This window comes from Ascoidea rubescens, assembly GCF_001661345.1.
Source record: "Ascoidea rubescens DSM 1968 unplaced genomic scaffold ASCRUscaffold_4, whole genome shotgun sequence".
NCBI lineage: Eukaryota > Fungi > Ascomycota > Saccharomycetes > Ascoideales > Ascoideaceae > Ascoidea > Ascoidea rubescens.
The window spans coordinates 623,175-635,781 of NW_017962916.1; the positions used below are offsets into that span (position 1 = coordinate 623,175).

The window sequence follows — 12,607 nt, forward strand, 5'->3', positions numbered from 1 at the left end:
ATTTAATTTTTTTAACATTAGTATGGGATGGGATAAGTCAGTTCTAGAAATCTCAGCTTCAGTTTGATGAGGTAATTTTAGATAATCATTTTCAGTATATAAACGATAAGTTTTTCCTGGTCTTTCTCTCCCAGCTCTACCTGATCTTTGAGTTGCGGAAGCTTGAGATATTGGGACAGTCAATAATGTAGCCAAACCTAGACTATGCCTCCATATTTTGATCTTTCTCAAACCTGAATCGATAACATATCTGACACCAGGAACTGTTAAGGAAGTCTCTGCAATGTTAGTTGCAAGAATTACTTTTCGTTTATTTGGACGTAATTTTTGGAAAACTTTTAGTTGTTGATGAGGTGGTAAGGCAGCGTAAAGAGGCAAGGGAACCAAAATTGGAGCCTCTTTAGGAATGAATGGTGCCAATTTTTCAAGAGATAAAACGCATTTATCGATTTCCTCTTGACCAGCAAAAAAAGCCAAAATGTCACCATCTGGTTCTGCTTGGTTTATTTGAAGTACTGCTTTTATCATCGATTCCACGATATCATTGGATGGTTGTGATAGGTATAATCTATCAACTGGATACATTTTTCCTTGAACAAATAATACGTCAGCATTATCAAAGAATTTAGAAAAACGATCAGCTTCTAGAGTAGCAGACATGATTATTAATTTCAAATCACTAGGTCTCTTTTTTAATAAATCCTTTAAAAAGCCCATTAGTAAATCTGTTAGTATTGTTCTTTCATGAGCTTCGTCGATAATTATAGTGGAATAGTCAGTCAAATCTAGGTCCAACATTACTTCTCTCAAAAGCATACCATCGGTCAAATATTTAAGTTTTGTTCTTTTGATTGAAGATTTATTATCAAAACGAACCGAATAACCAACTTGATCGCCTACGCATGTGCCATATTCTTCGGCAACTCTGGTGGCCAAATTTATAGCAGCAACTCTTCTTGGTTGAGTGACAGCTATCTTTTTGTCGTTTAATGGAATTAAAAACTGGGGTATTTGAGTGGATTTACCAGAACCTGTTTCTCCGATAAGGACAGTTACTTGATTTTTTTGAATATAAGAAAGAATCTTTTTCTTTGCTGAATATACAGGCAAGGTTTTTCTAACAATTAGTAGCTCCTTTGCCCTTTTTTTAATAGAGAAAGGATCTGAGCTCAATTGGGATTCCTGCTGGTCTTCTTCGTCATCTGTATGGTAATATACTATTTTTCTCTTTTGTTTCTTTAAAGGTGGGATCTTTTCAGTGATTTTTTTTGAATTCTTGTCGGAACTGTTGGGTATTTTTCTTGTTTTGAAATTGTCTTCGAGTCTTTTCACAGCATTTCTCTTATGTGAATGTTTTCTGTTCTGCATTTTTTGGGTCTAGAAAACTCGAGAGGCATTCAAGAAGGCAAACCTGTTTTCTCCTGGTGTTGTTATGAAAAGTTTCAGCTCAAGAGCTAAAAATGTGGAAAAAAAAAAGAATTAGACTTTTGAACCAGTGACACGGATTCCAAAAATTTTTATGTTTTTGTCTCACAGGTTTTGTGATTTTTGGAATTGCAAAAATTCTGTGGACTCGTGAAAATAGAAAATGTGATTATTGGATATGGAAACAAGTGATTATAAAGATAATCAAGATAATTGAAGCAAAGATGGAAATGGAAATAGAAATGAAAATGAAAATGAAAATGAAATTCTAGTAGTGATGACGAATCAGAAAGGAATTGGGCTTATAAATATACAAAAAAAATTACACAAGCTTTGAAAGGAAGTTTGAGAGAATGTTGGTTTAGTGATTTTAGGGGAGAGTAAAGTTAGAAAGCAATTTTATGAGATAGAGGGTATATATGATTAGAAGCAAAAATACCAAGAGATAATTGATATCAAGACAAAAGTGAAGAAAAAAAATGTGGTGCTAATAGTAGTGGTTACCCCAAGGCAATTGATGTTGATGCGATGTTGATTCTGACAATTTACTCTAGCAGCAGTGGTAATGAGAATAGGAATAAAAGTAGCCAGATCAGCCTTTGAATTTCTTTAGCATTTTCTCCTTGATGTTGTTCAAATGAACCAAATTCAAATCGTTGGAGTTGTCCTTCTCCTTGAGAAGTTTGATTTCGTTGACTATGGAGTTGATAAACAAGACGTAGTTCAAGTAGATAACCAAGTCTGCAGAGTCATTTTTGAATCTGATTTTGTCGTCATGGGCTTCAGAAATAAAAGCAGCCCTGGCCCTGAGAGCCTTTCTGAAGGAGGACCTCTTGATTTTCTTAAAGGGAGCCATCTAAGCAATGTCGTGAGTAACAGTATGAGCAGCGGTGCTGTGATATGGAAAAGAGTAGCCATTTCACCTTTCAACCCAAAGTCGGATTATATCTGCACACAGCTGCACCAACACGTGTAACTGAAAGATCCAGCCCAGCGGCTCTGATCTGCCGAGACCCATCTTGCTGGCGCTGATGCCATTTGCGCCGAGCCCTTGGTCCAGGCCTCGGCTGACACGCGCTGCATATCCGGAGCGCGCATCGGAAAACGCGCTGTGATTGGCGGAGAGGTCGCGGGCAGCGGGCGCGGGCTGGAGGTGCTGCTTCGGAAATGGGTCGGGATAGGCCTCAGCGCGCCGGCGGAGCAGAGGTGGGTATATAAGACTCTCGAGCTGTCTGTTTTCTCTCTCAGCTCAGATCCCCAGCTCTTGCCTGTTGGTCTTTCTTCTTCTCCAGCTTCTTCCTCATCCTCGTCCTGTTTCCTTGCCAAAATGATTAGATTGAACACCGCAGCTTCAATTAAAAGATCTTTAGTCACCATCAAGCCCTTCTCTTCCTTCAGAATGCAATCCACACTCTCAAAGTTCCCTTACCCAGACCAGGCTCAAGAGAAGGATTATTTTGCTGCTGAGGTCGACAGAATCCAAAAGAGATTCAACTCTCCTCGTTACAAGGACATCAAGAGACCTTACACTGCCAAAGATGTTGCTCTCCACAGAGGAACCCTCCCAAACAGCTATCCCTCCTCGATTCAGGCTGATAAACTATTCAATTTGTTGACCCAAAGAAAATCGGAAAAAAAGCCAGTCCACACAATTGGCTCGGTTGATCCTGTTCAAATGTCTCAATCTGCTTTAAATCAAGAAATTGTCTACATCTCAGGTTGGGCCTGTTCCTCTTTATTGACCACCACCAACGAGGTTTCCCCAGATTTTGGTGACTACCCTTACGACACCGTTCCAAACCAAGTCGACCGTTTATTCAGAGCCCAATTGTTGCACGACAAAAAGTCCTTTCAAGAATACGCCAAAAATGGCTTCGAGGGCAAGAGAATCGACTACTTGAGACCAATCATTGCCGACGGTGATACTGGTCATGGTGGTCTAAGTGCTGTCATGAAATTGGCCAAACTATTCGCTGAAAAAGGTGCTGCCGCTATCCATTTGGAAGATCAACTCCATGGTGGTAAAAAATGTGGTCACTTGGCTGGAAAAGTCATTGTCCCAACTTCAACTCACATCAGCAGATTAATTGCAACAAGAATGCAATGGGATCTTATGGACTCAAACAACCTTTTGATTGCTAGAACTGATTCAGAATCTGGTACTTTGTTATCTTCCTCAATTGATCCTGCCGACCACGAATTCATTCTTGGTATCACTGAACCAACTAAACCTTTAGCCCAAATCTTGAGTGAAGCTGAAGCCAAAGGGGAATCCTCTGCTGTCATTAACGACTTGGAATCAGACTGGTACAGCTCTGCTAAATTGCTCACTTTCAACGAAGCCGTTGAAGCAAAATTAAATCAATTGGGTAAAAGCTCTCTCTACTCAGAATATCTCTCCAAGGCTCAAGGTAAGGCCATCTTTGACCAAAAGCAAATCATCAAAGAATTAATTAACGAAGAAGTCTTCTTCGACTGGGATGCTCCAAGAACTAAAGAAGGTCATTACCAAGTTCAAGCCGGTATCAAACCCGCTGTCAAGAGAGCTCTAGCTTTCGCTCCTTACGCTGAATTATTATGGTTAGAAACAAAGACCCCTGACTTGAAATATGCCTCCGAATTTGCTAAACAAATCTTAGATAAATACCCAAACAAATTCTTAGTCTATAACTTGTCTCCTTCCTTCAACTGGTTATCCCAAGGTTTCACCGAAAATGACTTGAAAGATTTTGTATTTGAATTAGCCAAGGTTGGTTTCACTCTACAGTTAGTCTCATTAGCAGGTTTACATACCAATGCCTTAGCAACATGGCAATTATCAAATGCCTTCAAGACCCAAGGTATGAAGGCCTACGTCGACTTGGTCCAATCAAAGGAAAAAGAAACAAAGTGTGATGTTTTCACTCATCAAAAATGGTCTGGTAACAGTTATATGGACAGCTTAATAAGCTCTGTTCAAAGTGGTTCTTCTCAAACTTCTTCAACTGGTAAAGACTCAACTGAACACAGTTTCTAATTGGCTACTCAAATAAAAAGTATTTAGTTATATATATATATATATTTATTTATTTATTTATTTATAAAAAAAAAAGAACTTTATGATTTATGTTGCATTAAATATCTTTATTTTTTCTGGTTTTATATACATTTCTTCCTTCAAAACTTAATAAACTGTTAAATTAAAAAAAAAGAAGTAAAGCTACAATTACAATTACAATTTATATATAATATGTATTAGTACAATAACCATTCTTAATTTTGGTTAAAAAAATCACTTCATGATAACTATAAACATTAAAATTCCCTTTTTCTAATTTGATAAAGTGAAAAATTAAAACTAAAAATTGATAAAAGAAATAAAACAGAAAATAACGAATAAATAAATAAATAGATAAATAAATAAATAACAAAAAATGCAATAATCAAATTATTTATATGAATTTAATTAAACTGAGACTTTTCAAAGCCAAAAGTTTTCAATTTTCAAAAAAATAAGTAAAATACCACCAGGCTAATAGACATAAAAAAGAGAATAAACAAAAACTAAATTTTTCATTTTTTTCAATCATCAGAAGAATATAAACAAGCTTAATCACTATCAGTAACACATCCCTTTGAAGCATCTGAAACTAATTTGGAGTACTTGTATAATGTACCTCTAGTATATCTTGGTGTAGGTGCAACCCATTTTTTCTTTCTTTCAGCAATGATTGATTCATCCACCAATAAATCGATTTTGTTATTATCACTATCAATTACAATTTCATCGCCATTTTCAACTAAACCAATTGGACCACCAACAGCAGCTTCAGGAACAATATGGCCAATCAAGAAACCATGAGATCCACCTGAAAATCTACCATCAGTTAACAATGCAACGTCTTTACCTAAACCATATCCCATAAGCGCAGAAGAAGGTTTTAACATCTCAGGCATACCTGGTCCACCCTTAGGTCCTTCATATCTGATTATAACAACAGTTTTTTCGCCCTTTTTAATTTCGCCCTTTTCTAAAGCATGAATGAAATCATCTTCTTCTTCATAAACTTTGGCCTTACCTTTAAAGTAGGTACCTTCTTTACCGGTAATTTTAGCAACAGCACCTCCTGGAGCTAAAGAACCGTATAGAATTTGCAAATGGCCTCTGGGTTTTAGAGGTTTTTCAATAGGATAAATCAAATCCTGATCTTTAGATAAATCAGGAACGTCTACCAAATTTTCTCTGATTGTTTTACCTGTAACAGTCAAGGCATCACCATCAATGAAACCATGGTCCATTAAATATTTCACTATAACCGGAGTTCCACCAATATTTTGAATGTCAGCCATCACATATTTACCAGAGGGTTTGAAGTTACCCAAAAATGGTGTCTTGTTAGAAATTTTTTGAAAATCGTCAATTGTTAAATCAACATCAACAGTGTGGGCAATTGCGATTAAATGCAAGACAGCATTGGTTGAACCACCAGTTGCAATAATATAAGCAATTGCATTTTCAAATGCTTTCTTTGTCATAATTTCCCTTGGTTTTAAATTTAATTTCAACAAGTTTTTAATTGCCTCACCAATATTTGCACATTCATTGAATTTTTCTTTAGAGGTGGCAGGAAACGAAGAAGAACCAGGAAGAGACATACCCATTACTTCAGCAGCACTGGCCATTGTGTTGGCAGTATACATACCACCACAAGAACCAGGACCTGGACAAGCATGTCTTATTATATCGAATCTTTGCTGTTCAGTAATTTGCTTACTTATATATTGACCATAACTTTGAAAAGCCGAAACAATATCGATTGTTTCACTATTATTTAAAGATGAACAACCTGGGTTAATAGTTCCACCATAGACCATAATTGAAGGTCTGTTGATTCTACCCATTGACATTAATACACCAGGCATGTTTTTATCACAAGCAGGAATACCAATTAAGGCATCGTAATGTTGAGCTAAGGTGATTGTTTCAAAGGAATCAGCGATAATTTCTCTTGATTGCAAAGAATATCTCATACCTTTTGTACCCATTGAAATACCATCAGAGACACCAATAGTGTTGAATTGCATACCTTTTAAACCAGAAGCGTCTACTGATTGCTTACAAGCAAAATTAAAATCCAATAAATGAGCATTACATGGGTTACCACTCCACCAAACAGAACCGATGGCGATTTGAGGTTTGTTCATATCATCTTCAGAGAAACCAGTAGCATAAAGCATTGCTTGTGAAGCACCTTGATCCTTTGGTTGAGTAATAATTTTACTGAATCTATTTAACTGCGAGCTGGAATCATCATTTTTGTTGCTTGAATTTTGATAAAGAGCTGAGTTAATTGAAAACTGTCTCCTGATGGAAGAATTCAAAGGTAAACTTGATATTTTTGATATTTTTGATACAAAAGACATTTTAAATGATGTTATCTCTGGATTATATCAGGTTCTGTGTGTGGAATTAAAAAACTAGAGATTGTATGCTTTGAAATCCTACTGATTGAAAAATTAGCACTGAAATATTTAAAAATTTGTCTCGAACCGTTTTTCAGAGCCAAAATGAGTCAAAAGCCTGAAAACAATAGAAAAAGATCCTGTGACACATTGATGTGGAGAACAGCCAATCGCAGGCTGGCAGTTTGTCAGAAATAAGCTCAGTCGACGTTTCCAAGCAATAACGTCGAGAAAACCAGCTGCAGAACAGGAGATCAGTGGGAAAAAACAGGGGAATTGCTCATCCAACTCATTTTGACCCAAAATCAAAACGTCAAACGCCAAAAAATCACTGAAGAAAATGGAACCCACAGGACTGGCATCGTTCTGACACGTGCAGCTTTACAAATTTACAAAAATTCTGTGACTGCCACGGAAATATCGTACATTTCGAAAACCTCGTACACAATCGCAATTTCTTGAACGGTGAAAAACGTAGCAAGCTGCGTTGCTTTTTGTGACGCACTACTGTCGATCCGGTGCTCCGTCGTCTCCGCGTTTCCGTGACGTGGATTTGACAAGGATTTTCTCCAGCACTTGACTCATTTCGAACTTTTTCTTTATCTCGAGCTGTATTTAAAGATCGTAATCCAGCGATTGACTTTTGTCATTGGCTGTCTAATTGAATAAAAAATGAACTCTTTGAGAATGATTGCCTTAAAGAACCTCAGATATCAGTCTTTTAAGAGGTTCCAGAGCTCTTCTACTGCTGCTTTGGCCTATAAGGCACTTCACAGAAACTCAAGAAGACCTCCACTCCCAGTCTTCGACGCTCCTGGATGGAGTGCTGATTCTGCTGTTTCCTCGATTTTGTATGAGACTCCATTGCCTTCAAAACAACCTCCCAAACAACACATCTTCAATTGCTTGGTTCAAAATGAACCTGGGGTATTGGCTCTCATTTCTTCCACCTTGGCTGCTAGAGGGTTCAATATTGACTCATTGGTTGTTTGTAACACCGATGTTAAAGACTTGTCTAGAATGACTATTATCTTGGAGGGGCAAGATGCTATAATCGAACAAGCAAGAAGACAAATCGAAGATTTGGTTCCAGTGTTTGCTGTATTAGATTATTCCAACACCGAAATTATTAAAAGAGAATTGTTATTAGCTAGAGTGTCGCTATTAGGTCCAGAATATTTTCAAGATTTAGTCCACCATCATATGCTGGACTCCAGTTTGGATCTTTTAAATGAAAATATTGATCCAGAATCAGATTCGAAATCTGATCCAAATGATATCACACAATCAAAATACCATCCAAAAAACCTACCTTTATCTGAAGTATTAAGATTGAAGAACCACTATTTAACTGCTTTAGATAACTTAACTAGGCAATTTGGCGGAAGAATTGTTGATATCAGTGATAGGAATTGTATTATAGAATTGTCTGCTAAACCTTCAAGAGTCACTTCTTTCCTTAAATTGATTAGAAATTTTGGTGTGTTAGAAGTTGCAAGAAGTGGAATGATGGCTTTACCTAGAACTCCTTTGGATGATCTTACTGCTGATCAATCAAGTTTACTTGAAAAAGATTCTACTGATGTTGTTGATCTTACTCAATTACCTCCAGGTTAAACAATATCATTGTTTATATATAAATATGTAAATATATATACATTAATCTAATGTATTTTACATACTAGGAATTTAAGAAATTTAAAAGATTAATATGACAAATCCAGAGATTTCATAAATTAAAATTAAAATCAGATCAAACAAATACAAGAAAATAATAAAATGAAAAGAATAGAAAAATTCTTTTATAATTACAAAAAATATTTTACTATAATTATATCCCACACCATCTTACTATCAATAATTCCAAAAATAAATTTAGTAAAAAACTGACAAAAAAAGATTAAATAAAAATTATCAAAACCAACATAAAGTAGACAAGAGCTAACCGATCAAGCAATGAATTTTAATTCCATAATGTAGCATAATTAAAAATTAAATTAAAATATAATAAAATAAATATGAAATAAAATAAAAGAAATGTAAAAAAAAAAGTATAAAACAATTAAACAATAAAGACGTAAAAAAAAATGTTTGAAAAAAACCAAAAAATAAAAACCAAAAGAAAACGATAAAAAAGTATAAAAAATATCACAAAATTATTGAATATTTATTTGATTTACTGTATTTTTTTTTGTTGTTATATTTTTTTCCAATTTCATGTAATTGATTTTCTTTTTATCGGTGTTTCTGGCGCAGAATGCGATCCATTATTATTTTTTGATGATGACATTGTAAATGAAGATTGAGCAGTGCTAGATGTAGTAGTTGCTGATTTCTTACTATCGACAACGCTTTCGACTGCTCTTTTGACGACAGAGCAAATATCGACTCCAAAAAAATCTTTGTAACCACTATTGAATGTTTCTTGATAATATTTGGATTTTCTGCTTTTTTTGCCACTTCTAGCTGGAGAGCCATGATAATTTGAAAAAAATTGATCGTCATCACTATAATTTCTTGAAAGACTTGGTGAAGCATAAAAGTCATCAAAACAAGAGGGAGAATTCCAAGCTCTTCTCATAATAGAGGCAGAACTTGGAGTTTTAATTCTGCTTGGGGTTTTGTTGAGAGGAGTTTTTGCAATATTAAAAAATTCATCCTTTGAGGCACTAAATAAACTATTATTTAACCTTGGGTTGCTCATAATGTTTAGATTTGAAGTAGTATGTGGAATCAATTTTGAAGCTGGAGTCTTTGGTTCAAATAAAATTGGGCCAGCTGAATTTTTTTTAATTGGAGATAAATCGAAGTTTGGATTACAATTAAAGGAGGAGGGAAAAGGTAATGATTTCATTAAAGAAAAAGGTTTATCAAGCAAAACGGGAGAATTAACAAAGGGATTGTTATTAGAAAAAGTAGTATGGTTTTTCATGTTAAAATTTTCCGATTCAGTATCATTATAATCATTGAAATCATTATTATAAATATTGTTGAATTTATTAATATTTTTAGTTTTAGTATGATTTAAAACAAAGTCCAAGTTATCTTTATCTTTATCTTTATCTTTTGTTCTTTTATTTTTATTATTTTTATTATTTTTATTATTTTTATTATTTTTATTGTTATTTTTTGTGTTTTTCTTTGCTATATCGGTATTTTCATTATCAATATCACTTTTATTTTCATTGTCATTATAATTATCATTATAATTATCGTAATGATTAATATAGATGTCGTTATCATAACTATAAACGTTTTGATCATTATCGTTATCGTTATCGGTATCATTATCATAAACGCTTTGTGGTTGATTGGTATTGTTATCATCATCATCATTATCTGAAAGTAAGACGTTTTCAAGTTGAATTGTTCTTCGTTTTTTTCTAATTGAGAATCTTTCTAGACCAATAGCAGAGTTTGATCTTTTAATTGGAGATACTAGATTGGGATTAAAGGGAGGAATATTTAAGTGAGAGTTAAATATATGGGGATTATGAATGGTGTTGAGGATATTGTTATTAATGCTATGCATGTTTATACTATTGAGGATGCAGTTGTGGTTAATTTGGTTGAAGTTATCGAAAGTGTTTGTAGCTGTAATGTTGTTGAGATTATTTATTGAATTGATTGGGTTGTATTGTTTGATTAGAGGAGTTTGATTTTTATCATCTTGAGTGTCATCTGAATCATAGTCTTCTGTCAGTTTGTTGCTTGAGACACTGAAGATGTTATTTGAATCGACCAAGTTGTGATTTAAGTCACTTTCTGATGATAGAGGATCTGTTGTTGGGTCATCAATATTTTTATTAAGGTTTTTATTGTTATTAGTATTGTTATTGATGTTGATGTTGAGATAATTTGAAAAACTGTTATTCTTTGATAATTTTGGTAAAGGTTGAGATTTTTGGCTATTTTGAGAGGCAATATTAGAGAAACTATTTGGTGAATCTTTTGGTGAATCTTTTGGTAAATTATTTGGTAAACTCTTTGGTATATTCTTTGATGAGTCTTTTGGTAAATCTTTTGATAAATTACTTTTCAAATTTTTAGAAATATTGTTAGCGATATCACTAGTGATAATGTTAGTGTTATTATTAGTGATAATATCCGAATTTTGGGAAATATTTTTTTTAATTTTTTTTGATTTTAAAAATTGAGATTCCATTCCTGGTTCAATCTTCCAATAATGACCTTTACCATCTTTTGATTTTTCAGCTTTTATAAAAGCTTTATTTAGGGATAAATTGTGACGAATTGAGTTTTGCCAGCCAGCATCGTCTCTTTTATAGTAGGAGAAAGAAGTTGATATCCATGTATAGATTTGGGATAGAGTTAGTTTTTTGTCGTCAGATTTTAGTATTGCTAAAGCAATTAAACTCGCGTAAGAGTAAGGAGGTTTGTCTTGTTTTGAAGATATATTGGATAGAGAAGAGGAAGAAGATGCAGATGCAGATGCAGAGGAAGTGGAGAAGGATAATGAAGGTAATAAGTTTTTAGAAGCCGATGGTTTCTTTTTGAAAGTTGAGATTGGGATTATGTTGGGAGATTTGATCAGTGTTGCAGATGAGATTGAGTGTGAAGATTTGGAGAAAGAGTTTGAAAAGGAGATTGAAGAATTAGATAGTTTGATTATTGAAGATTGGGGAGTGGGAATGTTGAATGATTTAGGGTGATTCAAGTCCGTATTTTTATTTTTAATTTTGTTCTTACTTTTATTTTTGGTGGTGATGTTGTTATTTGTATGATTTGAATTTGAGGTAAGTTGGGGACTTGATAAGGATGGAGATAATAACGAAGGCACGATTGTAAAGCTGTTATTGTTGGAGATATTGACGTTGATGCTGTTATTTAAATTTTTGTTAATAAGGTTTTTATTTGAGTTTGAAGTTTTAATGCTGTATAATATTGGAGTTTCGGGTATTAAGCTGATGGAGTCGTTGGAGGATAGAGAGAGAGACGATTTGTGGCTTGTGGTGGGAGGAGTGATATCGTTAACATTCATAGCAATATTGTTTTGGGTGGGAATATTGTTGTTGGTGGTATTTTTATTGGTGTTGTTGGAGGAGGAGCCAACATTGGATTTGTGGTTAATCTTATTTACAATTTTGGAATCATTGGCTGAGTTATTATTTGAGTTGAAATTGGATTGAGGTAGATGAACCGAGTTCAAAGATTTAATGATGTTTAAATCGTAACTCAGGCTCCTGGAGGACATTGTGGAACAAAGAGAAAGCAGCGAGAGAGTATAGTATAGTGATATAGAGTTGCTAGAGATATACTAAGAAAGAATAGGAAAGAGCAGAGGTGAATAGTAAGGAAGAGAGGATACAGGCTGGAGATCAAAAGAAGATACACAATACCAGAAGCAGACAGAACCACCCAGCAAACGACAGAGCTTGGAAAGAGCCAGAGATCGAGAGGTAAGCAGCGGAAGAAGAAAAAGCACCAAACAACTGTGCGACAAATTCAGGGCAACGACAGCTTCAGAGAAAGAGAAGAAAATAAATCAGATAAAGACGATATAATAAATCCCAGAGATAGTAAAAAAGCGAAGACACACAAATACTGAAAGGAGAAACCCCGTTTCATAGACCCCCTGATAGACCCCTTTTATGAAGGCGTCAGTGTGCGTGCAGCCGCACATATATGAATAACAGCGCGGCACAGAAGCTTTTTGTGCAGCGAGCTGCAGGGCCAGACCCCTGGATCAGACGCGTCTGAAAAGAACGAGTCGCAAAGA

The 12,607-nt window shown here is 34.8% G+C and overlaps 5 protein-coding genes across 5 annotated transcripts; 2 read left to right on the top strand and 3 right to left on the bottom strand.

Moving 5' to 3' along the window:
* Positions 1–1,576: 1,576 nt before the first annotated feature.
* Positions 1,577–2,318, bottom strand: ASCRUDRAFT_75188 (uncharacterized protein). The gene has a single exon (XM_020192962.1). It carries the CDS (start codon positions 2,279–2,281, stop codon positions 2,018–2,020), a length of 264 nt encoding a protein of 87 aa, XP_020048241.1. The 5' UTR covers positions 2,282–2,318; the 3' UTR covers positions 1,577–2,017.
* Positions 2,319–2,607: 289 nt separating this feature from the next.
* On the top strand, positions 2,608–4,597 carry ICL2 (methylisocitrate lyase ICL2). The gene has a single exon (XM_020192963.1). The coding sequence runs from the start codon at positions 2,753–2,755 to the stop codon at positions 4,439–4,441; it is 1,689 nt and encodes a 562-aa protein (XP_020048242.1). The 5' UTR covers positions 2,608–2,752; the 3' UTR covers positions 4,442–4,597.
* Positions 4,598–4,729: 132 nt separating this feature from the next.
* ILV3 (dihydroxy-acid dehydratase ILV3) lies at positions 4,730–7,214 on the bottom strand. Its single transcript, XM_020189150.1, has one exon. The coding sequence runs from the start codon at positions 6,826–6,828 to the stop codon at positions 5,014–5,016; it is 1,815 nt and encodes a 604-aa protein (XP_020048243.1). The 5' UTR covers positions 6,829–7,214; the 3' UTR covers positions 4,730–5,013.
* A 303-nt stretch (positions 7,215–7,517) lies between these two features.
* ILV6 (acetolactate synthase regulatory subunit) lies at positions 7,518–8,817 on the top strand. Its single transcript, XM_020192964.1, has one exon. The coding sequence runs from the start codon at positions 7,540–7,542 to the stop codon at positions 8,482–8,484; it is 945 nt and encodes a 314-aa protein (XP_020048244.1). The 5' UTR covers positions 7,518–7,539; the 3' UTR covers positions 8,485–8,817.
* A 60-nt stretch (positions 8,818–8,877) lies between these two features.
* On the bottom strand, positions 8,878–12,402 carry ASCRUDRAFT_139380 (forkhead box transcription factor). The gene has a single exon (XM_020189151.1). It carries the CDS (start codon positions 12,080–12,082, stop codon positions 9,083–9,085), a length of 3,000 nt encoding a protein of 999 aa, XP_020048245.1. The 5' UTR covers positions 12,083–12,402; the 3' UTR covers positions 8,878–9,082.
* Positions 12,403–12,607: the final 205 nt, after the last annotated feature.

What these genes read in the sequence shown, in the direction of transcription:
- ASCRUDRAFT_75188 (XM_020192962.1), bottom strand. Translation starts at nt 2,281, where the DNA reads ATGGCTCCCTTTAAGAAAATCAAGAGGTCCTCCTTCAGAAAGGCTCTC.
- ICL2 (XM_020192963.1), top strand. Translation starts at nt 2,753, where the DNA reads ATGATTAGATTGAACACCGCAGCTTCAATTAAAAGATCTTTAGTCACC.
- ILV3 (XM_020189150.1), bottom strand. Translation starts at nt 6,828, where the DNA reads ATGTCTTTTGTATCAAAAATATCAAAAATATCAAGTTTACCTTTGAAT.
- ILV6 (XM_020192964.1), top strand. Translation starts at nt 7,540, where the DNA reads ATGAACTCTTTGAGAATGATTGCCTTAAAGAACCTCAGATATCAGTCT.
- ASCRUDRAFT_139380 (XM_020189151.1), bottom strand. Translation starts at nt 12,082, where the DNA reads ATGTCCTCCAGGAGCCTGAGTTACGATTTAAACATCATTAAATCTTTG.